Genomic DNA, 27,002 nt, shown 5'->3' on the forward strand with positions numbered 1-27,002 from the left:
TGGTATTGAGAAAACCTATTTGATCAAAGAACCTATAATTAAGTGGGTCGAGTGTATTCCTTAAGGTGTTCGTGTGGCAAGGCCTCGAAGAGAGTACTGTGTTGCTATCTTGTGTACATGAGGCATCCAAATGTGATAATTAGTACTCAATTAGTCACTTATGGATGCCACTAACACCACCCTCTTCCATTTGGAGCTTGTTCGGGAGCTTGTGTAGATCAATGGAATTCTTGTATTTAGAGTGGAGGATTATTTTACTAAGTTGCACGTGAATCTTATATGTGATGAAGTCTCCAAATCTTTACATTTTTCATTACTCTGAGTTCTATTGCTAGCTTTATCTTAGATTTGATCTTGTATTTGCGCCTTTTTTGCTTGTGTGATCCTAGTGGATCATTTTGTTCCTTGCGAAAACATGGATTACCATTGCATGTAAATGTACTTTAGTGTTAGCATGTAACCAAGCTTTCAACCATGGTAATTGTGAATCTATTTGAGATCATATCTTTGGGTAGTGATCAAAGGTGCTAATTTAGGCTTGAACTTGTATAGGATCACTTTATTTAAATACGGTTGAGTGAACCTTGAAAATTTATGAACTCGTCTATTTATAATGTGTAAACAATTAGTTAGTCTTGCTACATAATGAAACACACAAACTCATCTTGCAGTTTACAGTCATGGTTGTTTTTTGGTTTTTGTTGCAACTTGTGAGTTTAGGGATATGTCTTCTTTGAGCAAATTGTTTGTTCTCTAGGTACAAGTTTTCCAAGAAAAAAAAGGTAAGGATGTTCTGGTTTTTCAATGTTCTCACTGGTTTAAACTTGGGTTTGCAGCAACTTTAGTGACATTTTCGACGTAGACTGGTTCATTGCCACACTTGCCCCATATGTATTGATCATAAAAGAATTCCCACCACAATTGGCAAACCTTGAAGAAAGGGTTTACTCAATGCGTGTACCGAGGAAATGTATGCCGGAATATTTCACGAGTAGAGTGTTGCCCCTCTTACAACGAAAGAAGGTTTGCATTCTGAGATTGAAAAGTTTGGAATTTTTTTTGTCATTCAGTGCGTGTGACATCTTTCATTAAAGAATATGCATGCCTAACAACTTGAAGTACCCCACAATTGCTCCTTGTTGTCATACAAGTTTCAACAGGCTATTATCAAATTTTTATATGTATTCCACTAAAAGTGTGTTTTTGTTGCTACCACTTAATAAAAAGGTGGTTGTTACTATGTAAGCAACTTAAAATTCAGACAACTTCACAAGCAGTCGTACCTTGAATGAGGAGATTTTGGACTACTTTTTGATTAGCCTTCTCCTTTAGTGCTAGCCTTCATCATGGCTGAGTCTGCCCTTCACCTTCGGAGTGCCGACAGAAATTGAGTACGAAGACTTTGTATAAATGGATGCTCAAGCATGCGTGGGTGTGTGGATTTGTATGTGTGAGAGCATGTTTTTATACTATGGTCTACCCCCACTGTTGGGCGCTGATGACGTCAGTGGGGATGTCATAGTAGCTAGTCCTTGCTATGCGTGATGAGTTTGGGAATGTTCCTAGCTTCATCTAGGTATATAAAATTCAGACAGCTGTATGATATTTGATATGGTATGAACGGATTCATTTTTTTGTCTAATGATGTGGTTGATGTGAAGGAACCCATTTGTCATGTCGCAGAATGAAAAAGAATTCTTGTCAGGATTTCAAAAATTAAAATTTAGAAAAACTAGTAGTCTTTGTCTAGCACTAAAACGTCTACGATTCATTTTTTTGTCTAATGATGTGGTTGATGTGAAGGGACCCATCTGTCATGTCGCAGAACGAAAAAGAATTCTTGTTAGGATTTCAAAAATCAAAATTTAGGAAAACTAGTAGTCTCTGTCTAGCACTAAAACGTCTACGATTCAATTTTTTGTCTAATGATGGGGTTGATGTGAAGGGACCCATTTGTCATGTCGCAGAACAAAAAATAATTCTTGTTAGGATTTCAAAAATCAAAATTTAGAAAAACCAGTAGTCTCTGTCCAGCACCATTAAAATAGGTTTATCACGAGGAAAACCATGGTGAAAACAGAATTAAAATAAGATAAATATAGAATAAGTAAACATTGTTCAAGTTCTCTTTAGTTTTGATGAATTAAAGTGGATAATAACCTTAGTACATTATTTTCAGCACATGGCAAAATCTAGACAGTGCAAGACAGTCATATGTCAAAAGAGACATGTGGCATGACACATGGCAAGACACCCACATGCAATTAGTGACATGGCACAACATGTTGCATGGATTGCCACATCAGACAAGAATAGCACGTGGGATTGACTGCTGTGTGCCATAAGTGCATGGAATGCCACACCAGCCAAAGATAATGCATCGCAGTTACTGTTATTTCAATCTGAAATTGACATGTGGTCACTGCCACATCAGCAAAATGACACATGGCATGGACAGGCACATGAACCCCATGACATGGCAAAATTGACATCCTCATGGACCAAGTGTCCATAGAGCCCACGAACTTTTGAGAAAATTCCCCACAATGCACCAAAACTGGAAAGGAACGTTGCCTTGGAAGTTGGGCCGTAGCCCAATTTTCCACAATCCACCAAAACTGGAAAAGGAAAGTTGCCTTGGGCCATAGTCCACCAAAGCCAAGTCCATCTGCCAAACTCAGACATTCCAGCCCCTAAATGTGTCAGTGGGAATCTTTGCCCTAGTTCGGGGGTGGGGGAGGGAGGGGGGGCAGCCCTCACTTGGGGCTATATGAAGAAAGGGTTGGCTCACCATTCCTTTGCAGCTCCTCTCCCTAATTTAGGAGCTGTCCCCCTCCCTGAGGTCCCTTGCTGTGAGTCTTTCTTCTCCCCTCTCTTAGACTCTTCTCAAGACATATTTGAATCTAAGTGTGCATGCAACATGTTTAGAGAAGAAGAGATTTTGAAATCAAGTGTGAATGTACCATATATCATCACTATAGAGCAAGGCTAGCATAGGAATTTGAAGAATACCCTTCCATGCTTAGACATCCATGACTCCCATTCAAACATCAAAAGCCCAGAGAGAATAGAGTCTTAAAATAAATAAATATCCTATCACATTGCTAAGGCTTTACACAATCTCATATAAGGCCATATTAGTCCCTATGTTGCCCTATAGAGTCCTCAAACATTGCAATTTGTAGAGAAGCAAAGCCCTCGGGACATGATCAAATCCTCCCCAGAATCCACGTACAGTGCTTTGCCACCCTTGTGCACTCCCTAGAGTTTTGGTCGAAAGGAAGTAGCTAACTAAATCTTCCCTAACTTGTACTTCCCTAACTTGTACTTGAAGATGAACAAAGCCAAGAGTCTCATCACAACCAGTAAGTGATCCTACACAAGCAAAGGGATCATGAACAAAGTCTTAGTCACGTGAATCAAAAACCTTCTTAAAACCAAAAAACAACAATGTATCTTTTATTTTGCCCCTGAGAATAAAGATGTGGCCTAATAGGGTGGCCTTCGGGAAGCTACATGAATGCAAGCACACTACCAAAAACTTCTTTGGTCATCTGGGTTATCATGTGACCCATCATAATGGTCGTCTAGTAGGATGGGTCCATGGGTTCATTGGACTTGTGTAGGGGCTGAATGTACTTATCTTATGTTGATAAAGAGCCCATTTGTAATGCGTCATTGAAAAGTGCCCTCCTTGTTATGCATAAGGAATTCCATTTGCAAGTTTTAAGAATGAGTTGCTTTGCCAATTTTGATGTTTGTCACCCCAACTCTATTTTCCGCATTCTCTCCCAGAAAGGGCTCTAAAAATCTTGCTTTGTCTTGGGTGCTGTCTTCTTCCGTTCCCCTTTAATCTGTCTTTAAGATGACTCTTCTCCTCATGCTTGTAGATATTTTGTTGTCATCTTTGTTAAATATCCATGCTCGACCTCCACTTAAGCAACAAAGCTTTTATTTAATGATAAGAGCTTAATGAGGTAATTCAACTCTAGCATAGCAAGAACTTTTATGTGGGCATATATCGAACTGATACAAGCTCATCATAGATGAGTTTTAAAGCCTTGATCATATTTTTAACTTTTGCCATTCAAATCAATTCTTAACTTTTAGAGCAAATAGCTGACCATATCAAGAGAATCTAAGCCTTGTCTGGCTTTTAGCGATTTGGATGAGTGTTCGATTGCAATTTCTTGTAACTCATTTTCTTTCCATTCCTTAACTATTATTTGATCTGGCTTCAACAATAGTATGCTTGAGTGTTGCATCCATTGGCTTTGTGACAAAGTCAACAATCGCTTTCAACCAGAATTTCTGCAAATTCCAAAGCACAGCAACATTTAACCCTAAACGATTCCAGGTGGAAGTCACAATTCAGTCCAGGACAAAATTGTGGATCATCTTGGTGCAGTCTCGTCAACATTTCACCTTTGAAGAGTCGTGGATCCATAAAATTTGCAAATACCCTATGGATTTGCATAGAGGGAAATCTGGTGCAAGTTCCACACCCAAGTAATGTCCACATGTAAGCTCTCGCTTGGAACTTGCAAGACGTAGCAAAATTGCAGCAAGAAGTCCACTACCTGGATTCTAGGTGTAGACAAAATCGCACAGGTGAATAAAAATAGGTAGCAGGTACTCAAAGACCTGCACGTGTGTTCAAGAAACAGAAGACGTGTGGCTTCCAATTGGCTAGAATGTGAGTCACAGGTATAGAAATAAATGGACAGCAGCAAGAGGCTGATGTCTGAACAATGCAAGAGCTTGAGGATTCAATGAGCTAGCATCAGAATTGCTTACATCAACTCTATTAGCAGTAGCACAAAGAGCAATGAAAGATTTGTGAAAGCACAGATTTCTGGAAGATCGTGCCACCACCATAGCAAAGATGGTGTAAAAGAATGCAGTGACAACCATGCAAAGAGACATTTCTGGACTAATGCTGACCGGTCATTGGATCGGGTAAAGATGATGCCTACTGGCATGTGCAGTCTTGTGAAAATAACTCACACTAATGATCAATAAGCCTTTGGACAAAGTAATAATAACAAAGGATTTAAAAATGGAAATGGATATCCATGGAAGATGTAGGACTGTCACGTTATATGAAGGCTTGCAAGAGTTTAAGAGCCTAAGCTAACTATGCAATGAGTTCAGAGCCTAAGCTAACTATGCACTCTGTCAAGAGCACAGTTAGGGAAGGCATACATGGAAATGAGAGCAGGTGCTTTTAAGTCTTGTTTCTTTATGTTCTTGTCCAGGCCTTTCTTAGCCAGCAACCATGTATGCGAGTGGTGGGCTTGACTGGTCTATTTTGAGTGGCTTTAGTATTATGTTTCATTAATTTATTTAAAGCCTGCTAACATTCAATATTGGATTATCTGATTACTTTTATTGGTGTTTGTTTTTAGGTCGACTCATGTTTTAAGAAAGTGATCTTTTTACAAAAAGCAATTGATTTTGGAGACTGCGCTTTCAGATGTTTCCCACTCCATTGACTAGCAGTGTAGTCTTTATGACATTGAAAGGACTTCTTGATTTGTTAGGAGGAGATAGAGACATGCAGGAGGTGGTTGGATTGAAACCTTAGCCTGCCCAAGAGCAGTGATTGTGTCCAGTTGGCCCAGGACAGGCTGTCAGTTGGCCAGTAGCAGGGGGAAGATCCAGCCTATAAAAGGTCTGCCATTTCTTCATTCCAGGGATCAGCAGGTGCAGTCTTCAGCCATCAGAAAAGAGCACCCATGGCCTTAGCATAGGCTCAGGGAGAAGAGCAACAGCCTACCTCTTTCCACCCCATCTCTCCAGTCTTTACCCCTTTAGAAGGAGCAAGCTTCCTTCTTGAACAGCTGTAATCTTTGACACATAGGGCTTAGCTATAAGAGATACCCTGTGGCTGGTTAAAACTCATTGCTTGTGTACTTGCATCACTCAAATCGCATCTCTGCACTTGTGTTGCAGCTCAGTCATTTACACATCTGCACCCAACTACATGTTTGCTACAAAACTTTAGGTTGGTTAGGGCTATTTTAAGTAGATTTGAGCAGCCTCATATGTAAATAGGAGAGCTTGGGAGTTTTAACTCTGGATATTGTTTAACTGTTTCTTCAAGTTAGCTTTTGGTGTTGTCAAGAAATTGTCAGATTTGTACATTTGCAGTACAACGTAGAGACTTTTAATTGTGGCTCATATTAGTGTTCCATGTCTTCTCTTTCTGTTTCATGCTTCTAGACTTCGGAGATTTCTTGTATGTAGGTCATATTGCATTTTTTACAGTTTAATATGAGACACCTTTAAGTTCAGCGCCCAAGGCAAATTCTTTTGTTTTGTCTTGTTTTGATCCTAACCAGAAGATGCCCCTGTTTGTTTGAAACTGAAACTTATCTAAAATATTTGAACTTGATTTCTTGCAGGCAATTCAACTAACTAAATTTGATTATAGGCTCTCAAATAAGCTTGAGGATAATCTGCAAAAAGTTCGTTGTAGGGTAAATTATGATGCCTTGCGCTTTACTCCAGCTATCAAAACAATGGGTGAGACATTGGTGGAGAGGTTAAGGCAAAGGGCTGGTCGATATATTGCACTACATCTCAGGTATACTTTAGTCACAATTAACTATCTTTATGTTTAATGTCATGGTAATTAAGTTTGGAGTTGTAATAACATAGCTGACCATATTTGGATATGTATTGTATTGGGATGGGTGAGTTTGCTCTTGCTACCTGACTTCATCATTGTTTTGTAGAATGGAGACTTCCCCTGATTTGTGGTTTTTATGCTTGTTTGTGAGATTACTTATTACCTGTTTGTCAAAGACTTTTGAATTCGTGAGCAATGATTTTGCAGATTCGAGCCTGACATGCTGGCATTTTCTGGCTGTTATTATGGAGGTGGTGAAAGGGAAAGAAAAGAATTGGGCTTGATTCGCAAGCGTTGGAAGACTCTACATGTAAGTGAGTCCCATCAATGATTGTGACGTGTATATGTACCATGCTTACTATAATATACAATTAATGAACGAGTCTCAAAACTGTTTGACTTGAATTACCAGCAACGAAGTCCAGATTTAGAGCGGCGAAATGGGAAATGCCCGCTTACACCAGAGGAGGTTGGATTAATGCTGCGGGCCCTAGGATTTGGCAGTGATTCTCATCTCTATGTCGCATCTGGGGAGGTGTATGGGGGGAACAATAGTTTGGCTTCTCTAAAGCAACTATTTCCAAATTTGTACACTAAAGATTCAATTGCAAGTAAAGAAGAGCTGCGGCCATATTCTATGTACTCTTCACGTATGGCAGCAATCGACTATATTGTTTGTGACGAAAGTGATGTTTTTGTCACAAATAATAACGGCAATATGGCACGCATCCTTGCAGGCCGCAGGTTTGTGCTCTTTCTAGTATTGAGTTTCTAAAAGTCCAATACACTTGCTACATAACATATACAAACTTTTGTGTTTTCTTTTCTTTCCTTTTGGGACAAATATAGAGTATTTATTTGACAATTGATTAAGTGGAAAAGTGAAGATAATAAATTGATTAATTGACAATGTGCGCGCACACCCCGCGCCGTTCCTTCCCTTTTCTCTGTCTTCCTTTTCTTCTTCCCTCCTCCCTTTCTGAACATTCAAGGTTTCTTTGGATCCGACTATGACACATCACCCGCCGTAATTTCTTCATAGCGATCTGCTACTTCCCACCAGAGACTTCACACTTCGCCAGGGTAGTACGGGAGGAGGCCGAGACATCACAATATACATCCCTTTGACATGATATCATGGATTTCTCGAGCCGCGGAGATGTTCTCCTAGTGGGGGACTTCGATGCGAGGACAGGAGCATGTCAGGTGCCACTACTGGATTTTCGAGAGAATGCTGTTTTACTTCCTGACATAGATCTTGCTGATGCTGACATGTCATGAGTGTCTGCTGATAGACGGGCTCCTATCATTTCTTATGGACATGCATTACTGGATCTAGGTACGGCACTCGTTATCTATAATGGTCTTGAGCGATGGCCCTCCTCCAGCGGCTTCACTTGCTTTCCGTATGGAGGGGGGTCTAGCGTAGTTGATTATATCTTGGGATCCCCTGCCTTCACATCACACATCACAGACTTCTGCATTTCACCACCACCACCTGGGGCTGATCATACATCTCTTCTTCAATATCACCACTCCCCGCCTTGCTGTACCACTCACCACATCACCCACCTCCACTACCTATCACGACATACACTTTGACCACAGCCTCTCACCCATATACTCTGCACGGCTCTACACTCTACTCACCTATATTGACTATATACCCCTCCTAGAGGACCGGACTGCGTTGATTAGCCGATCATTGCACGAAGCTACCCTTCATGCCTTCGTGTACACCACACGTTCTAACTGTCCACTGCCTTTAGGGTTCGTGCCATGTAAATTTGTAATAGGGGGTACAATGGTGAGTGTAAGGCTCTTCACCGACAACTTCGATTCGAATCCCAACATGGCCTATCGGAACCGGACATGTTACGTGAGTATCGTCGTCTAGTTCACTAAAAGAAACGAACCTTTGTCCGCCAAAACGAGGATGAATTACTGAACATTCTTTTCAGTAATAATTCCAAAGACTTTTAACGACGGTTCCTTCAACGTCGGTCCCCTCACAACTCACAGACACTCAAGTTTCGCAGAACTACGCCCACCCACTTTATGACATCCCTGACCAGCCCACACTTGATCTCTCGCACACACCACAACCAACCTCTTGCACTCTCTTCACTAAGGGAGGCATTAAAGATGCGGTCATGAAGCTTAATGATGGCCGAGGGAAGGATCATGAGGGATTATGCATTGAGTCTGTTGCATATGGGATTGATATCCTAGCCCCTATCCTTGCAAAGCTATTTAATGGAGTAGTTTGTCTTGGCTTTCCATGCACTTGGGCCCTCAACACTCAACACTACCATACCTATCCACAAGGCAGGGGATCCTATGGATCCAAGTAACTATAGGACCATTATGATCGGGCATGTCATGTCCAAGATATATGCTTCGGTTCTAGATATGGAGGTCAGTCGCTATGCAGAGATGCAGGGATTCAGAGCAGATGGATAGGCAGGATTTCGACGTGACCACGAGACCATGGATTTTCTTGACACTTAGGAGCGTCATCAGAGGAGGCCAGGACACAGAGACAGAGGGTATATTGCTGCTTTGTGGATTTCCGCAGAGCCTTCGATACAGTGTCTCGAGCACGTCTCATCAGGTGGTTACAAGAGTTGGGGTATGGGCCGAAGATAGTTTGGGCTGTTATGGTACTTTATGAGAGGGTTTCTGGCAGGGTTCGGATGGGGGGACAATAGACATATGAGATCCTAAGCACCATTGGGGTCAAACAAGGTTGTCCACTCTCATTGACCTTGTTGGGCCTCTACATAGACGAGCTTGAGTCTTTTATGAGGACACTAGGAGGTGATGGTTGCTCTCTTGCCGGTTATTTGCTCCAGATCCTTTTGTACGCTGATGATGTGGTGCTCCTAGCCTCGTCCACCGAGGGGCTCCAGAGACATCTAGATGTACTACTGACTTTTTGCGAGTCTCATGACTTGAAGGTCAACATGGATAAAACCAAGGTTATGATCTTCAACACCTCCAGAGCAGTTGCCCACAGAGAGCAGTTTACTTTTGACGGGGCACCATTTGAGATCATTTCATCATATACATATTTGGGGGTTCTGTTTTCAAGACCTATCTTCACGATGCGACCAGCGATGCAGTGACACGACCCTAGCACTCTTCAAACTTTTGATCTGCAAGCAAATACAAGAACACACCAAACGTGAGGAAATTGAGCAGGTTGCTCACCGCCCAACCATGACATCTACGGGTTGATCTCGAATCAAGAGATGTCCCCTCCGAGCCACGAGTTGAGCTACTGGCACGAACTCCCAACCAGATCCTAACCAACCTGGTGTCCCATACCACTAGGTGGCACTGTGAAGCCTAGGATTTGCTGTCGGGCCTTGGGCTACACTATGATGCAGGCGCGCGTCTGCGACTCAATCTAGGATCAGACCTAGCACCTGGGAACGAGACTTGCTCCCATCGGCTCTGTGAGAATTGAACCTCTGGGCCCCTTATATAGACTCGGGCCCCATGCGCCAAAAATAGCGAAGACCCCTAAGTGGTTTGTACCCTTGCCACTCAACCTAAGAATCAAGCGTGCCTAGCCCTAAGCCTCCCCAGGCTACCCGAGCTAGTCTTGTGTGCCGAGTACACGTCAGATACCAATCCGTGCACATGACATACTTCCCCTCCTCTAAGAACTCACTCCTGAGTTCGCTAAAAAACCCGGGAATGTCCTCTGGAGGTTTTGTAATGTCTCCCATGTTGCATCCTCCTCAACACGATCCTTCCACTTGATCTTGTATTCCGTAATAGTTCTATTACGAATCTGTCTTTCACGAAATTCAAGAATACTCTTAGGTTCTTGTGGAATAAAAGTCAAATCTGTAACTTCTATTATTTCTTCTGGAGAAACAAGTTGATCATCCGCACCCAGTAACTCTTTCAGTCTATTGACATGAAACACTGGATGTACTTTAACATCAAGAGGCAATTCTAATTTATATGCAACTGTTCCAATTCTTTTAGTAACCTTGAACAGACCACAGTATCTAAGGGATAACTTCGGAACCAAACCGGTACTTAGGCTTTTGGATTCCTTGGGAATACGCAAATATACAATCGTTCCTTCAGAGAACTCTCTAGGTGAACGATGTCTATTAGCATAAAATCTGTCCCGATCTTGGGCACTTAGAATAGACTCCTTGGCAAACTGCAACATTTCTTGCACGTCTTGCAAGAATGTCTTTGTAGCATCATTTTGGATTCCCTTTAACCCAACCATAACTGGTGACTTAGGTTGAAACCTGTATATAAGCATAAAAGGACTGTAACCAGTACTCGAATGCTTTGCACTGTTATAAGCAAATTCTATCATAGGGAGATAATCTTCTCATGAAGACTGTCTCTTAGAAACATATGCCCAAAGCATATCTTCAACCAATTGGTTGACCTTCTTTGTATTGCCATCAGATTGTGCATGATATGAGGAACTCATACTTAGAGTAGTTTCCAACTTCTCAAAAACAAGTTTCCAGAAGTTACTTGTAAACTTCGAGTCCCTATCGCTGACTATGTCAGACGACAAACTATGCAGCGTAAACAAGTGGTCCACAAACTCGTGAGCCAGCTGAACAACTGAGATGGTTGTTCTAGTAGGTAAGAGTAAGAATCTAGCCATTTTTGTCAGACGGTCCACTATGACCCAAATGGAGTCATGACCCTTGCGCGTTCTAGGCAATCCGGTAATAAAATCCATGGAAATACTTTTGCATTTATTACCCAGGATTTGCTATGGCTGTAATAAACCCGCGCTTCTAAGGCGTTCTGCCTTAGTAGCCTGACAATTCTGGCAACCTATCACATAGTTTTCAATAAATGCACGCATCTTAGGCCAATAAAAGGTATGCTTCACAAGAGGTAGAGTCCGATGTATACCTGGATGTCCAGCACTAGGAGCATCATGACACTCCCAGAGAATCTTGGATTGAAGATCCGAAACGTCTGGACACATATCTTTCCATTCTGGAACAGCAAGCCATTCCTAATCTCAATGATCTCTCGTCGCCTGTACTGTAGGTGGCACAATCCCTGAGTCCTAGTCAACCATGGAGCTCCCATCCTGGACTTTCTGCCAATAAGAACTGAAATGACTATCAGTTGCAGAAAGCCCTCTCAAGGATTGAAATAGGTCTAAGGATATTTTCGTAAATGACATAGCATTTACAAACTTGGCTCGACTTAAGGCATCTGGCACACTATTCATCGAACCCTTTTGATAAGGTATTTTAAAATCAAAATCTTGCATTAACTCTACCCATCTAGTCTTCCTTCCCCTCAATTCAGACCCATCACACACATACTTACAAGAAACTTCGAATCATACAAGTAGTGTCTCCAAACCTTTAGAGCATACACAACTGCATAGAGTTCTTTTTCTAGTGTGGGCCAACAATGGTGTCGTCTAGCTTTTTACTCTCAAAAGTTACAGGTCTGCCCTCTTGGAATAAAGCTGCCCCAATTGCAAAATAACTTGCATCGACCTCTAAAACATAAGGCCGGGTAGGATCGGGTAATGCAAGAACGGGTGCTTCCAAGTTCCTTGATAGTTAACTTCAAGGTTTGAAAAGCCTTGTTCAATGCATCATTCCAAGAGATTGGCTGGGTAGACCTGCGTGCACGACCTTTCAATATGTTGGTCAGGGGTGTCGTGATGTGTGAATAATCACGCATAGACTTCCGTAGAAAAACTGTGAATCCTAGGAAAGAATGAAGTTGTTTTACACTCTGAGGGATAGGCCATTCCAAGATCTTTCCATCCAATCCGAATGTCGTGGGTTTTAAACCACTCTATTCCAATTAATAAGTCCACATGTTCCAAGTGTATGACATAGCACGTAAGAGCAGCTATGTAGTCTTGAATCCGGACAGAAAGTGCTTTAATCTTGCGATCCTAAAACTGCTTCCTAGCTGGAAGCTGCACCTCGTAGGTGTGATTGCTATGTATTGTGGACAGCCCCACCCTCTGCACAAGTTTGTAATTAACAAAATTGTGAGAGCTGCCCGGGTCAATGAGAATGTGAACTCTTTGGTCCCTGACTTCTCCATAAACTCGGAAAAGATCATGGGAACCAAATAACGAATTATTAAAAGTGCAATTATAAGAAAGGGGGCAGGTATTTACATTTATAGAAATACCTATCATCGAAACTTAATTAGCTCCCTTAGCTTTGGTACCTGGACCTGCATGGAGCTTCGGTCCCGGTGTTGGCATCTGGTTCTTGCGCTTAGGACAATCATTCCTAGTGTGGCCTCGCTCCTCGCATATGAAGCAACGTCCTTCTTTCTTTAGCTTCAATATGCGAAGGAAACGGGCATGACCATTCGTTGTCTGAGTCGAGTTCTTCTTGGAAGCGTTGTCTATAGACTTCGACTCCTCGGTACCAGTGGTAGATTGGAAGAACTTCCTCTTGTTCTTTCCACTTGTGTCGGCAATGGTGGTTCCCTTTGCGTTGGCCATGGTATCATCATAGATGTGCGCATAATTCATGGCCTCTTGCAAAGTGATACACTTGTTGTTCTTGATCTGCAGCTTGTACGAGTCAGACAAACCATCCACAAAGAAACCTAACAAGGTCACTGGATTTATCTTTGTAGCTCTGGTTTGCAAATCCTGAAACCTCTGAAGATAAACCTCACAAGTCAAATTCAGCTTGGACATATCGAGGGTTTTGAGCTTGCCTACGATATTGTAATCTTCAGCTCAGATTCCTGGACCGAGGACTTCCGCTCTTGGTTGTCTGTACGGATTTCTGCAACAAGCCGTACAACGTTTCTGGCTCTGAGCGTGAAGACCTAGAGGGGCTGGAAGGTTGTGCAATTCACAGGCTAGGAGAGAAGGCAAAGTCGCCGAATTTATAACGGGAGAGCAGGCTTTTAGTGAAGCCCTGCTTTTCAAAAGCTCACCCTCCAAAAACGTAGGGGTAGTGTATTTTTAATCCTCTAGGCCTCCCCAAAAAGCATCTGGCCTAGATTGCGATCTAGCCCTATCCTAGTGCGCACCTTCCTACGCTCCTCTTCTACCTGCCATCACGTCCTCTGAGCAGCCAGCCACACGCGAAATCCCCCTTGGCTCGTCGCCCCAGCTCTACGCTCTCTCACGACTCCCTTCTCACTCCTCTACCCAGACCCCACTACCTCCTCCTAACTACACCTCTCTCCCTCTCTCTCAGCCCGTCACATCTTGCAACGAAATCATCCTTCTTACTCTCTCTCTCCTTCCTTCTATCCCAATGCACTACCACTTCCCTTAAACGATGAACGAGCAGTCACTTGCCAGGCATGAACATGAATTTCGAAATTGAGGCATACATGGAGAAAAATTCGTCCAAAATTCTCGCAATAGAGATTCCTACCTCAGGAGTTGGCTCTAATACCAACTGACACAGCCCCAGCACTCCTGAAACTTCTGATCTTCAAGCAAACACAAGAACACACCAAACGTGAGGAAATTGAGCAGGCTGCTCACCACCCAACCATGACATCTACGGGATGCGATCCCGAAAAAAGATGTCCCCTCCGAGCCATGAGCTAAGCTACTGGCACGAACTCCCAACCAGGTCCTAACCAGCCTGGTGTCCCATATCATGAGGTGGCGCTGTGAAGCCTAGAATCTACTGCTGGGCCGCCGCCTTGGGCTACGCTCGCTATGATGTAGGCATGCGTCCGCGACTTAATCCAGGGTCAGACCTAGCACTTGGAAACGAGGCTTGCTCCCATCGGCTCTCTGAGAACTGAATCTTTGGGCCCCTTACATAGACTCGGGCCCCATGTGCCAAAAATAGCGAAGACCCCTAAGTGGTTCGTATCCTTGCCACTCAACGCGAGCATCAAGCCTGCCTAGCCCTAAGCCTTCCCAGGCTACCTGAGCTAGTCTCGTGTACCCAGTACACGTCAGATACCAATCCGTGCACATGACATGTAGGCACGTAGCCTGAGTAGAGGTTATGCCTCCTTGGCCCGACGAGGAGACAGTGAAACATCTAGGACTGATTTCTTCTAGCTTTACATTGAATCACGGGCACAAGCACTTATTTTATCCTCCCAGCCAACCTCGGTGGTAGCAAGCTTCTCTGCTAAATCCCAAGGAATACATACTCGTGAACGCTTTTTTTTGCTTGCTTAATTCCAACGAGCCCCAAAACTCCCTAGATGGATCTAGTATGCCACATGTCTTCAATTTAGGGTCCTTCCTTAATGCATTATTTACCCCTCTCTTGGGATATCTTTGAAACATTTGCCCCTAGGCACATTTCATGCATTTAGGTCCCTTAGCCTTAGATCCATCTAGTCTAATGCCATGTCACCCACACCAAGGACCTTGACCTTTATTCCTTTTTGATCATTTACATGAAGCCCAAACAAATATAATACAAACATTGATCCTTTAAAGGAAAATGTCGTTTGACTCTTCCGAGATCATGTTACCTCGACTTGAGCGTAACATTCCTTTCCTCTTTAGCATCAGCGTCCTCGATGATAAACTCTGGGAACACTCTCCGTAGCTGGTATACGGATTCCCAGGTAGCTTCTGATAGAGGTAGACCATGCCATGCAACCAACACCGTGGGTATCTTCCGATTGCGCACTTGCATTGTTCCTCGGTTCAGGATTCTTGTTGCTTTGCGTCTTGCATTATCCTCTATCTCCTGAAACAGAACAACACCCCCAATTAGTGAGTCACCTGTATGCAAAAATTTCTTTAAACGAGAAACATGAAACACTGGGTGCACCTTACAACCCTGTGGCAATTCTAATTTATAGGCTACCTCGCCTATTCCTTTAGAATCAACCATGGCTCACAATATCGAGGTGATAACTTAGCACACTCTCCTGCAGTCAAAGACTTAAGAGTGCGAAGGAACTCTGAGAAAAACCTTTTCTCCTTCCTTAAATTCTCTAGCGGATCGGTTTTCATCCGCATACGCCTTAGCTCTATCCATAGCTTGGCGGATGTTGGCTCTCGCAAGTGCTAGCATCTCCCGCATCTGAACCACAAAGTTCGTGGCATTAGGCAACCTATAGGGAGGTCTATTTACAGGTTCTATAGGGAGGTCTCTTCAGTAAAACTCTTCAGTCAAACTCAACCTATAGGGAGGTCTATTTACAGGTTCTGCCCCCGGGATTAGTTCAATCTTATGCAGAACATTTCGCTCTGCAGGTAACCCATAAGGTAACTCATCCCTAAAACAATCAAAGAACTCCTCTGTTATTTGATTAGCCAGCTTGGCCATCTCTCCATTTTGGGCAATATCAGTGCTAGCCGAAGAATCATCAATCGGCTCTACCGATGCTGTAGAAAGAAACAAAAACTCTTCTTGAGCTTTTTGGATTTCCATCACGGAAACTAGCGGTCCTTGAGGTATATCCTTTTCACCTCGTAAGACATACATCACATCATTCATCTTGAATTGATAAATGTGCTTTTTCCAATCTATGGCTGGATTTCTCCTAGAATGCCAAGCCTTACCTAGGGTTATGTCTGAATGAGCAAGCTTAGTCATTTCAAAATCAACGTTCTCAACATAGTCCTGAACACGAAGCTCCAATTGGGTAACCCTTTGGTCCCATACTTCAGTTGAACTTCCATGTGCCATCCTGACTGTATATGCATAGTTAAATGGGCTAGTCTTTAGTTTCAGCTTCTTTACAAGTTTGGAGTTAATTACATTGTGCGTTGACGCTGAGTCAAACAACACAATGACCTCATGATTAGCTACTTGCCCTTTCATCTTAATTAACTCCGTATCATTAAAGGTTGCCATACTGAGTCCCAACCTGCACAAACCCACTTGGTCTGGTCGCTTTTGCATCCTCATAGTTCAGGGCTATGGCAATTGCTTCATCTAGCGTGTTCGCATACTTAGCCCGAACTTCCATCTTTATCCGATTATTCAATCCAAAGATAAAATCTTTTACTTAGATTGACTGAGGTAGGGGTTCATCAACCTTCATTACACTTTCTCTAAACTTATCAGTGTATTCTGCCACTGATAAATTTCTCTGACGAAGGTTTTGATACTAATCCCAAGCTCGAGATGCTTCGTCAGGAGGTAGGAAGTGTTTTCTAAATTCCTTTTTAAACCCCTCCCAGGTAGTGGATGCTACTCCATCTTTCTGTTGTTTTATCCACACCTATCCGTTGCCTCATTAAACATATGGGTGGCCTCGCGGATTTTCTTCATATCATTCCTGATTTCACAAATGGCGAATGCGTCGTCCCATTTGTGTAACCAGGTGTCAATGATATCGGAACTACGGTCAGACATACGACCAGAATGGTCTATAATTGGCAATATTAGGCACCTTAGCTCTCCTAGGCTCGACCGTACGAACACTGGACTCCGGTTCCATCGGAGATTTACCTTTCTCCTCACGAGATGGTTTGGCAGACATACTATGCACCATTTTCCCGAGCTGAGATTGCCCTACATTTGTTTGTAACTGCTGCGCTAAAATCTGTTGCAAGGCATCCTCTAACATTGCAATTCTGCCAGACAGTGTATGACCTGCTGGGCGCGACACCTGCGGGGTCGACCGGACTCCCGACTATACAGGATGCATCCTGGAAGCTGCTTCTTCTACTTCCATTTAGGTCAATGGGGTTGTGTGTGTTTAAAAAAAATAAAAATAAAAATAAAAATAAAATACCGCTTGAAACTGTAATTACAAATCGAAAGTCCAACTTCCAACTTTACAGTTGACAAAGCATATATCACACTGCAACCAAAATCACTTTTCCCTATACTAGGGAAAACTCCTGCAATCCAAATTGACTCAAACACGGAGACAAATAAACAAGCAAATACTCCCGCAAAGCTTAGAAGGCATATAAAGCTCCCTGGTTATAATTCTTGCTGCATGAAGAGATCAACTAGTCCCTATAGTCCACTTCAAATCATTAACCTGCAACTGTCCTCATCTTCTGCATAGAGTTTTGCTTCAGCATATAGAGCCCGGAGCTTGATCCAAAGCTTTTCTGCATACTTCTCAGCTGTTTCTGGAGCAGTCTGCAACACCTTTAAGTGAATTTTATTGATCTTTGATATGACAGCATCCTGAGTTCTCCACAAGCGTTCCAATTCCTTGAAATGCAACCAAGCTGGCGGTATATCTAACATAGCAATCCTTTCGATCTTTCAGTGTGGTCTTTGTCTGGTTAGCTGTTCACCGCAATGTGCGTAACTCTGCTGGCTACCTCACCTTGAACTTGTCAACCGCTTACGTGAACTCAACCATGTATACTGGCACACAATCGAATCATCCAAGAAATTCCCGAAGCAAACATCTTGTGCCAGACGAGAACTGACGACCAGCAAACGATGTGCAGCCTTTGTGACACTTGACCAACGCAATGTCAGACATCCACTCCTCATCCACACCTGCACACACATGCAGCCCGTCGCTGCCTGAAGCGCCGTTTGCATGGCCTAGACTTCCGCTCGTCGATCATTGTTTCAACTAAAGTCTAGCCTTCCCGTCCGTCGACTGCTTTAGCTGCTCGAATGGCACGACCTGCATGTTATCTTTGGTGCTTCCCGAATTACAGACTCCAGACAATTCCGCTCGCTACCCCTGATCGCTCCGTGCACTTCTTCTTGATTATCCAACGCAACTCCAACGTTGACGAATTACTCGATGGCCTCAATCAGGAGACACGAACGATCTACTCTCCACAGATCGTACAGCTCTGATACCAAATGAAACATCCAGGACTGATTTCTTCTAGCTTTACATTGAATCACGAGCACAAGCACTTATTTTATCCTCCCAGCCAACCTCGGTGGTAGCAAGCTTCTCTGCTAAATCCCAAGGAATACATACTCGTGAACGCTTTTTTTTGCTTGCTTGATTCCAACGAGCCCCGAAACTCCCTAGATGGATCTAGTATGCCACATGTCTTCAATTTAGGGTCCTTCCTTAATGCATTATTTACCTCTCTCTTGGGATATCTTTGAAACATTTGCCCCTAAGCACATTTCATGCATTTAGGTCCCTTAGTCTTATATCCACCTAGTCTAGTGCCATGTCACCCACACCAAGGACCTTGACCTTTATTCCTTTTTGATCATTTACATAAAGCCCAAGCAAATATAATACAAACATTGATCCTTTAAAGGAAAATGTCGTTTGACTCTTCTGAGATCATGTTACCTCGACTTGAGTGTAATAGACAGTGCTTCCACTCGCACTTTCAAGACCTGCGGACCAAGGTTCTTCTTTTCGACTCCTTGGTCCGATCTGCGGGCATGTATGGTAGCACTTGTTGGGGATCAGACCTTTCCGACATAGAGTGGACTTGAGTGGAGAGATTACAAGTTCTTCTACTCTCACAGATGATATACAGCAAGTCATCTGTCCCTCATCAGATCAATCAGGATGAGTTCAGGGCATCTCCACTGTAGCTAGATGCGGCATTCGAGATTCTCACTTACCTCTTCAGACATACAAGAGGTTGAGACAGAGGAGCACTTCATCTTCATGTGTCTTGTTTACTATGAGATCCGAGGGCATTTCTATTGCCTCTTCAGAGATAGCTCTGGGATTTTTTCTCGATTACTCTCCTTTCCAGACCAGAGATTCTTGGCGGCTTTCATTCATGAGGCAGTTAGGCACCGCGAGAGGCTACTTCGATCACGGAGATAGGAGAACACTTCTTCCTTGGCAGATCCCTCTCAGAGCTCCATCACGGAGTTCTTCCTACCAGATTACATGGACCCCCATGAGACGAGACCTCGATATGATCGTGACCCAGAGCCAATGACTCGACAGCTTAGACAGAGGGTTGATGCGCAAAGTACAGTTGGGGATGTCCTCTCCCTGTTCAGAGTCGGAGCCTGGCCGATAGGGGTTACTGTGGCCCTTGTTAGGCGCATAGTTATGACTAGGAGACATCACACGGCTACACCCGTGAATGGCTGACAACACTCTATCGCCGCTTTAATGCCTCCATTGCCTCATCCACCGTGATGTCCTGATGATGATGATGAGATTGATATGTAGTCGACCACTGACGTGACTACGTTGTACTTAGTACTTAGTACTACCATTTTGCATTTTTTGCATTTTGCATTGGTGTGAATGCTCGGTTAGTAGCTCCACCCTCACAGCGCGTTTGTACCAAGGTTTTCACAGTCTCATAGACCCATCGGTCTTCTGAAGACTTTAATAAACTTTATTTCCTTCTTTCTTTCTACCGCATGCGTGCGTATGGCTCATGTACCACAGGGTGACACTTGCTACCTTGGTTGGCACTAGCATCTTTATGGCACTAGAAGCTCAGGGTGGTCAGAGATGTTGGTACGTGCATATGCGGATGGTTTGAGAGATTGGGTTTTCATACAGATAGGCTGCCACCCTTCCAATACAACATTGACGCTCCGTTTGTCCCATTTTGGGGCAATGAATTCAACCCAATCATCCGGGAGGATCTTCTACAAGTACACACATTCAGGGCTTGGCTTGCACAGGCAGAGCTCTTGGTGAAGCTCAGTTTCTATGGTGACCACTGCTTGCACATCTTCGCAGAGGGTTTCATCATCCCACCAGGGTACACCCAGATCTACCTGCCACATTTACTCGGGATTTACGTGTGTTATCGCACCGACTCCATATCGAGAGCGGGTGAGTAGAGGGGATTCCTAGGGAAAGTTGTATCTGCACATTGTGTGAGTGCCATGAGGTGGAGTGAGAGGTGCACTTTCTCTTCCGTATCCCAGTCTACTATGAGATTTGTGGACGATACCATTGGCTTTTCAGAGACGGATTCAAGGGCCTCTTCAGACTCCTATATCTAGATCAGAGATGCTTGGCAGCTTTTATTCACAAGATAGTCTGACATAGAGATTGTCTCATTAGATCGAGGAGACATGAGCAAGGGATCGTGCCTTGCCCATCTCATAGTATGATCACATATTTCTTCCAGGCAGAGCAGGTTGCTATCCCAGCCATTGTTAGTAGGAGAGGGAGAGACCTTGAGACCGAGACACGGCACACCTGATAGAGGACAGACACACAGATCACACTCATTGACATCTCCTCCATTTTTGGACTTGGGCTGCAGCCAACCGGGGTTATAGTGGCGCTTGTTAGACGTCGGGTAGTAGCCAGGAGGGCACGACAAGTTACTCATCCAGATAGTAGACATCGATCCATTACGGGCTTCTTGCCTACATAGCCTAGTCCGCCGTTGGGTAAAGCTTGATATTCTATATGCCTATTGTATTGTATGACACCGTTCCGAGAGCCCACCTCATATGATGCCTACAGGATTTGAGTTACGACCAGGAGATCATTTGGGCTGTCATGGCACTTTATGAGCGAGTTTCAGGCAGAGTCCGGACAAGATCGGGATGGACAGACGAGATCATGAGCACTATTGGGGTCAAACAAGGGTGTCCATTATCACCTACCTTGTTTGGTCTCTACATTGACGAGCTCGAGACAATGATGCAGACACAGGGGGGGTAGGTTGCTCTCTCACGGGCACGCTGATCCGGATATTACTTTATACAGATGACGTGGCTCTCTTGTCTTCCTCAGCAGAGGAGCTCCAGAGACACCTTGACGCACTACAATCCTTTTGTGAGTCTCAGGATTTGAAGGTCAACTTGGGTAAAACCAAGGTTATGATCTTCAATACATCTCGAACCGTCATGCGCCAGGAGCAGTTTGCATTTGATGGGTCCGCTGTTGAGGTAGTTTCATCATATACTTATCTTGGGGTCGTCTTTTTCGGACCCATCTTCACTATGAGACCCGCGATGCATGCATGCCTGAGCAGAGGATATGCTTCATCAGCTAGACTAGAGAGGCAGTGCTTCCGCTCTCACTTTCAGGATCCATGGACCAAAGGGTTGCTTTTTGACTCCTTGGTCTGTCTAGCAGGGATGTATGGCAGTCCATGCTGGGGGCCAGACTTGTCGGATACAGAGTGGGCCAAGGTGGAGCGGCTACAGGTTCTCATGTCACGGATGATCCGTGGTAAGCCATCCGTCCCTCACCAGATCATTCGGGCGGAGTTTGGGTCCACCTCATTATAGCTAGATGTTGCATCTCAGGTCATTTCGTATATGTACCAAGCCAGGGAGTATGGGGATTACACATCCAGACGTAGCAAGATACCATGGCTAGCACTGTCCTCTTCTATGGCACTTGTAGCAGGGGGGGACCAGAGGTGTTGGTATGCACGCACAGAGAGATGGTTTGCAAGGCTAGGGTTCCACATGGACAGACTATCTTCTTTCGAGCACATCATGAATGCTCCTTCTCTCCCCTCCTATCACACGAGGTCAACCAGGTTATCCGTGAGGATCTACTACAGCTACACACATTCCGGACTTGGTTGGGCCCGAGTGATCTTCCAGTGCAGCTGGGCTTCTACAGAGATCACTTCTTACATATCACAGCGGAGGGTTTCATTGATCCACCAGGATACATGCAGATTCCCCTACCCCACTCGCTGAGGATCTCTATTGGGCAGTTCCGGGTCTCTTCTTACAGACTTCGTATCGAGAGCGGCAGAGCAGAGCGGTTACCCAGGGAGAGGTGCATATGCACACTGTGTGACATGTAGGAGGTTGAGACAGAGGAGCATTTCTTCTTCAGGTGTCCCATTTACTATGAGATCCGAGGGCGCTTCTACTGCCTCTTCAGAGATAGTTATGGGATGTTGGCTGTGTCCTCTCCTACCGAGACCAGTGATGTTTGGTTGGTTTCATTCATGAGATGCTCAGACACCGTGATAGGATACTCCGAGCACAGAGACAGGAGTAGACTTCTCCCTCGACTGATACCTCTCAGAGCTCTATCACGGAGTTCTTTCAGCGAGATCACATAGACCCCCACGAGGCCAGACCTCGACATGACCGTCGTGACCTGGAGCCTGTGACCCGACAGCTCAGATAGAAGGTTGACTTACAGATTATACTTGGGGACATCCCCTCCTTGTTTAGGGTCGGAGCCTGACTGATGAGGGTCATAGTGGTCCTGGTTAGACGCAGAGCTACGACCAGGAGACGTACCAGGACTGCACCCTTGGGGGGGCGACAATGCTCTATTGTTGACCTCATGCCTCCACTTCCACAGCCTCATCCATCGTGATGTCTTGCTACTACTGCTGATGATGATTATGATGATGCCGATGATGATGCTGAGATTGATTGATATATATAGTCGAGATATGACTATGTTGTACTTAGGATTTAGTACTGCCATTTTGCATTTTTTTGCATTCTGCATTGGTGTGGGTGCTCGTTCAGTAGCTCCACTACCACAGCTCATTGTATCAGGTTTTTCACAGTCTCATAGACCCATCGGTCTTCCGAAGACTTTAATAAACTTTCTTTCTTTCTCTCTCTCTCTCTCTCTCTCTCTCTCTCTCTCGCGACCCCCCTCCCCCTTGCCCCTCTATCCAGCTCACATACCATGAGGTGAACTAGGTCAACAGAGAGGATCTCCTATAGCTATACAGATTTAGGACTTGGTTGGCACCTCGTGAGCTCCCTGTGAAGCTCAGCTTCTATGGAGACCAGTGCCTATGGATCTCAGCAGAGGGCTTCATCGACCCTTCAAGATACACATGGATACACCTACCCTACTTCGGGAGGATATCGAGCAATTTCGGGTCTCATCACACCGTCTCCGTATTCAAGGTGGTCGCGGAGAGGGTCGCATATGCACCTTGCACGATTTTCGAGAGTCAGAGGAGTATTTCGCTTTTAGATGCCCTGCATACTACGTGATCATAGGTCGCTATCATTGCTTTTTCAGAGATGGTCTTGCATTCCTACCCTGTCTCTTGTCCTACCCAAACCAGAGGTGCATCATGCATGGTAGCCGTCTTCCATGATGACATCTTACACAAGGAGTGGTTGCTCAGGGCACGTAGGGGAGATCAAGACACATCTCTAGACTCCACTTGGAGCACGATCATTGTGTTTTCCCAGCTAGTTAGCACCGATCAACAAGACTCATAGAGGCGGTGGTTGCGAGGACCTGAGCCAAAGTAGAGACACATCAGATTTGTCAGGGTATTGAGGCATAGATCACATTAGGGGACCTTCCTTACCTGCTCATGCGATCGGAGGCACAACCCACGGGAGTGATGGTGGCAGTTGTTCGCCGCAGGACTACAACCAGGAGACTGTAGTGGACTATACATGTCGATAGTTGTCACTGCCCTATCACAGGCTGTATGCCACCACAATAGCCTCACACATCGACGCTCCCTTCCTCGGGTTGATGTCCTCGTCGGCTCCCACTTCAATTTTGGTATCAATTGTATCAATTTCTTTTAGTCTCATAGACTCTTTTGGTCTTCTGAAGACTTTTAATAAACTTTCTTTCTTTCTCTCTTTGTCTTTCTTTCTCTCCACCTAACTTATATCATTTTCCAAGAGATCCACTTTGATCATAGACTAGCCCTTTGTTATATTGCATGTCTTTACTGTGCTTGATAACCTCGATAATATTCCTCTACTAGAGGATAGAGCCTTCCTTATCACCTGTTGCCTACATGATGCCGCTCTCCAGTCTTTCCCTCACACCACGAGATATATTGGCCCTCCACCCATTGGATAGGTCCCTTGCAATAGCTGATATGATGATGAGTGTAAGACCTTGTGCTGTCTAATCAGGCTTGAGACCAAGCACCATCTTCTGACTAAGGTAGAGACCAAACAAGGTTATCACAATCTTGTTTGCTAGAAGAAAAGAGACTTTATTTGCCAAAATAAGAAAGAATTACTAAGCATTTTGTTCATTTTGTTGAATTACTAAGCATTTTGTTCATTTTGTTAAGTAATAACTTCGAGAACTTCTGGTGAAAGTTTATTGAGTGGAGGCTCACACTTATGCACGCACTCTTTATGACATTGCCCATTATCTGAGTTCATTGGCCTAAAGTAAAGCATGGGCTATGTGCCAAGGCAATATGTGGCTCAACTGGTGGCAGCCCTAGAGGATGACCTTGCAGTGGACTTTTGAGAAGGCATTTGAGTTCCAGTTGAAGGCACTGTGCAAGGGACAAACCAAATGCAAGCTTGGTACCCATCTTTGCATGCTGCATTACAGGCTCACAACGGGCCAAGTACAGTGGCCAAACACAATCCTAGCACATGGTGGAGCAGGTTCATCAAGAGCTAAGGAGGAAGAACAACGCTTGAGAAAACAGGGCTAGGAAAGAGGAGTTCGATTTCCCATGGCTGGTTGTTCCATTCAGCAGTAGACAGATGACCACCTCAGGGGGTGCTGAGAGTTCACAGAGAGAAATGGCTGTGCCTGTCCTCCCCCAGGCCTGGATGAGCATGGTAAACAGAGGGGCCCACCCTTCCTGTAAAAGGATGCCGAGGCTACAGTTTACCGAGCAGGTGACAAATAAGAGAACGCGTTGTAGTACCAAACGATAGCACGGTGTGTAAGCTATATAGGCAGGTTTGATTCACACCTATGTTGGTGCACAGGAGATATACCATGTAACTTGGACTATAAAGGGTTTTTCTTGTAGATTTAGCCAGCACTTTCACTTTTCTATTGCCACATAAGCATATATTTGCTTTAGTAAGTATGAATTTTCTTAATCATGAGCTATTGCGATAGGTTGCTCTGAACCTATGGTTGAGAGCTGTGCAATCAAAATATACTTATGTGTTTTTCTTTTGACATTATGGATTTATGTCAGTGGTTGTGATCCTTTCTTTTTCCTGATTGTCAGTTGTGAAAGTAGAAAGAACTTTTGTATTCTTGGACTAATGAAATAAAAATAAATTGGTGGCTGAATTCTTTCTTATACTATTGCAGCAAGTAGACTTAAGTACTCTCTATTTGCCCAAGCTACTACACGAAATGGTTTCAGGACAATAATCTGTAGAGTTTCTTTTCAAACAGATCCATACACTGTTCAACTGATATATTGTGTTTTCACAGGCGTTACTTCGGTCATAAACGTACTATACGACCAAATGCAAGGCGATTGGGAGCTCTTTTCCTCGCCAAACCCAATATGACATGGGATGCTTTTTCATCAAAGGTGCAGAAAGTGCAAAAAGGATTTATGGGAGAGCCAAATGAAATGAGACCAGGAAGAGGACAATTCTTCGAAAATCCTGCTGCTTGTATCTGTGAGAATACAGAAGCAAAAGATAAATTGACAGACTTTCAGGATGGACGGAAGATAGTTCAAAAGGATATGCAAGATGAGGAGCAACACGAGGATCCTAATATTGAACCTGAAGATGACGATGATGTGGACCAAGAGGACACTGAATCAGACTTGGAGGAGGAGAGTCCTTTCGTGCAACAAGAAGACTCAGGAAAAGTTGACCACCTGCTTGGGAGGGTTGAAGATGTGGAGCCAGATGAGAGTTCATGGCTGTCAGACTAGCTAAGGCACTCTATGCAGTGTTTTGGCATGCAAATGGATGACCACTTCCTGAATCCCTTGAAGTGTCTGATGCTTATGGTGAGAGTTATTCATCATGATGGAAGAAAGCAGAACATAGATTATTCAAGCTTTGGTAAACCTCACTGCTACAAAGACTGAGAAAACTGCTTTTGGGGACACAAGATATTGTAGCTGAGGTATTTTGCGAAAGAGGGTCGTTATGGCCATGAACCTTGGCTATTTTTGGAAAAGAGAAGAGCACGGAAGGTGCAATCTGGAATTTCTTCTGAGATTACTACAGAGGGGAGTGCATCTACAGAGGGACTACTAGTTGGCCTCACCACTTGCATGTGACCTGATTTGGCCAGATCTCTAATCATTGTAGTTTCAGATTTTCTTTGTAAAGCTTTTTGAGGACATAAAAAATGAGTTAGCTCCATTGTCTTTGTACAGGCATAGAAAATGAGATGGCTTCCTTTATATTGTCTTCTGGGATTCAAACTTCCCTTTTAGTTGAGGCCAATTTTACAAAGTTCCCTTGTGGTAGCTTCATTGTTTCTCTCTAAAAGGTTCTCTGTGGAGAAACATCAAATGCTTTTTGGTAAATCATTCCAAGATCAACTTAATCTCTATCTGGCTGTGTTACGCTCATATATTCTTTTGCTTTGATGCCCTGTTTATCAAACATTGTAAGGAAGCAGGCTTCTGGACAGTCTTGCTTTAATAAGTTACTTTATCTTCCCAGGTCCAATTGTCTGCCGTGTGCTTGTCCTGAAAGAATTAGCTGGCTCATAGAGCAATAGCTAGTCATTGTCGTGCTTCGTATTTTGGATCAAGTAGCCATCTCAGGAAGTGTTGGAGATCAGGCAATGCTCTATTTGTGAGCCTCCAAATGAGGACTTTAGGCCCACGATGGGTGGTTTTACTGTTGGGTTTGTCGGTCACCTCCCCACT

At 44.0% G+C, this 27,002-nt stretch overlaps 1 protein-coding gene across 1 annotated transcript in view; it reads left to right on the forward strand.

Annotated features, from left to right (window-relative positions):
- The window catches only part of LOC147905614 (O-fucosyltransferase 6-like), a 49,463-nt gene extending 22,782 nt beyond the window's left edge, over nt 1-26,681 (forward strand). The window contains exons 6-10 of the mRNA XM_087380950.1: nt 837-1,023; nt 6,408-6,589; nt 6,842-6,944; nt 7,047-7,378; nt 25,592-26,681. Of these exons, the coding sequence (XP_087237076.1) occupies nt 837-1,023; nt 6,408-6,589; nt 6,842-6,944; nt 7,047-7,378; nt 25,592-26,048 (1,261 nt within the window). The 3' untranslated portion in view covers nt 26,049-26,681. The remainder of the gene's footprint in view (nt 1-836; nt 1,024-6,407; nt 6,590-6,841; nt 6,945-7,046; nt 7,379-25,591) is intronic.
- Nucleotides 26,682-27,002: the final 321 nt, after the last annotated feature.

The sequence above is a fragment of the Dipteris shenzhenensis genome, chromosome 1, assembly GCF_047967505.1.
Source record: "Dipteris shenzhenensis isolate YYH24624 ecotype China chromosome 1, Dip_SZ_1.0, whole genome shotgun sequence".
Taxonomy (NCBI): Eukaryota; Viridiplantae; Streptophyta; class Polypodiopsida; order Gleicheniales; family Dipteridaceae; genus Dipteris; species Dipteris shenzhenensis.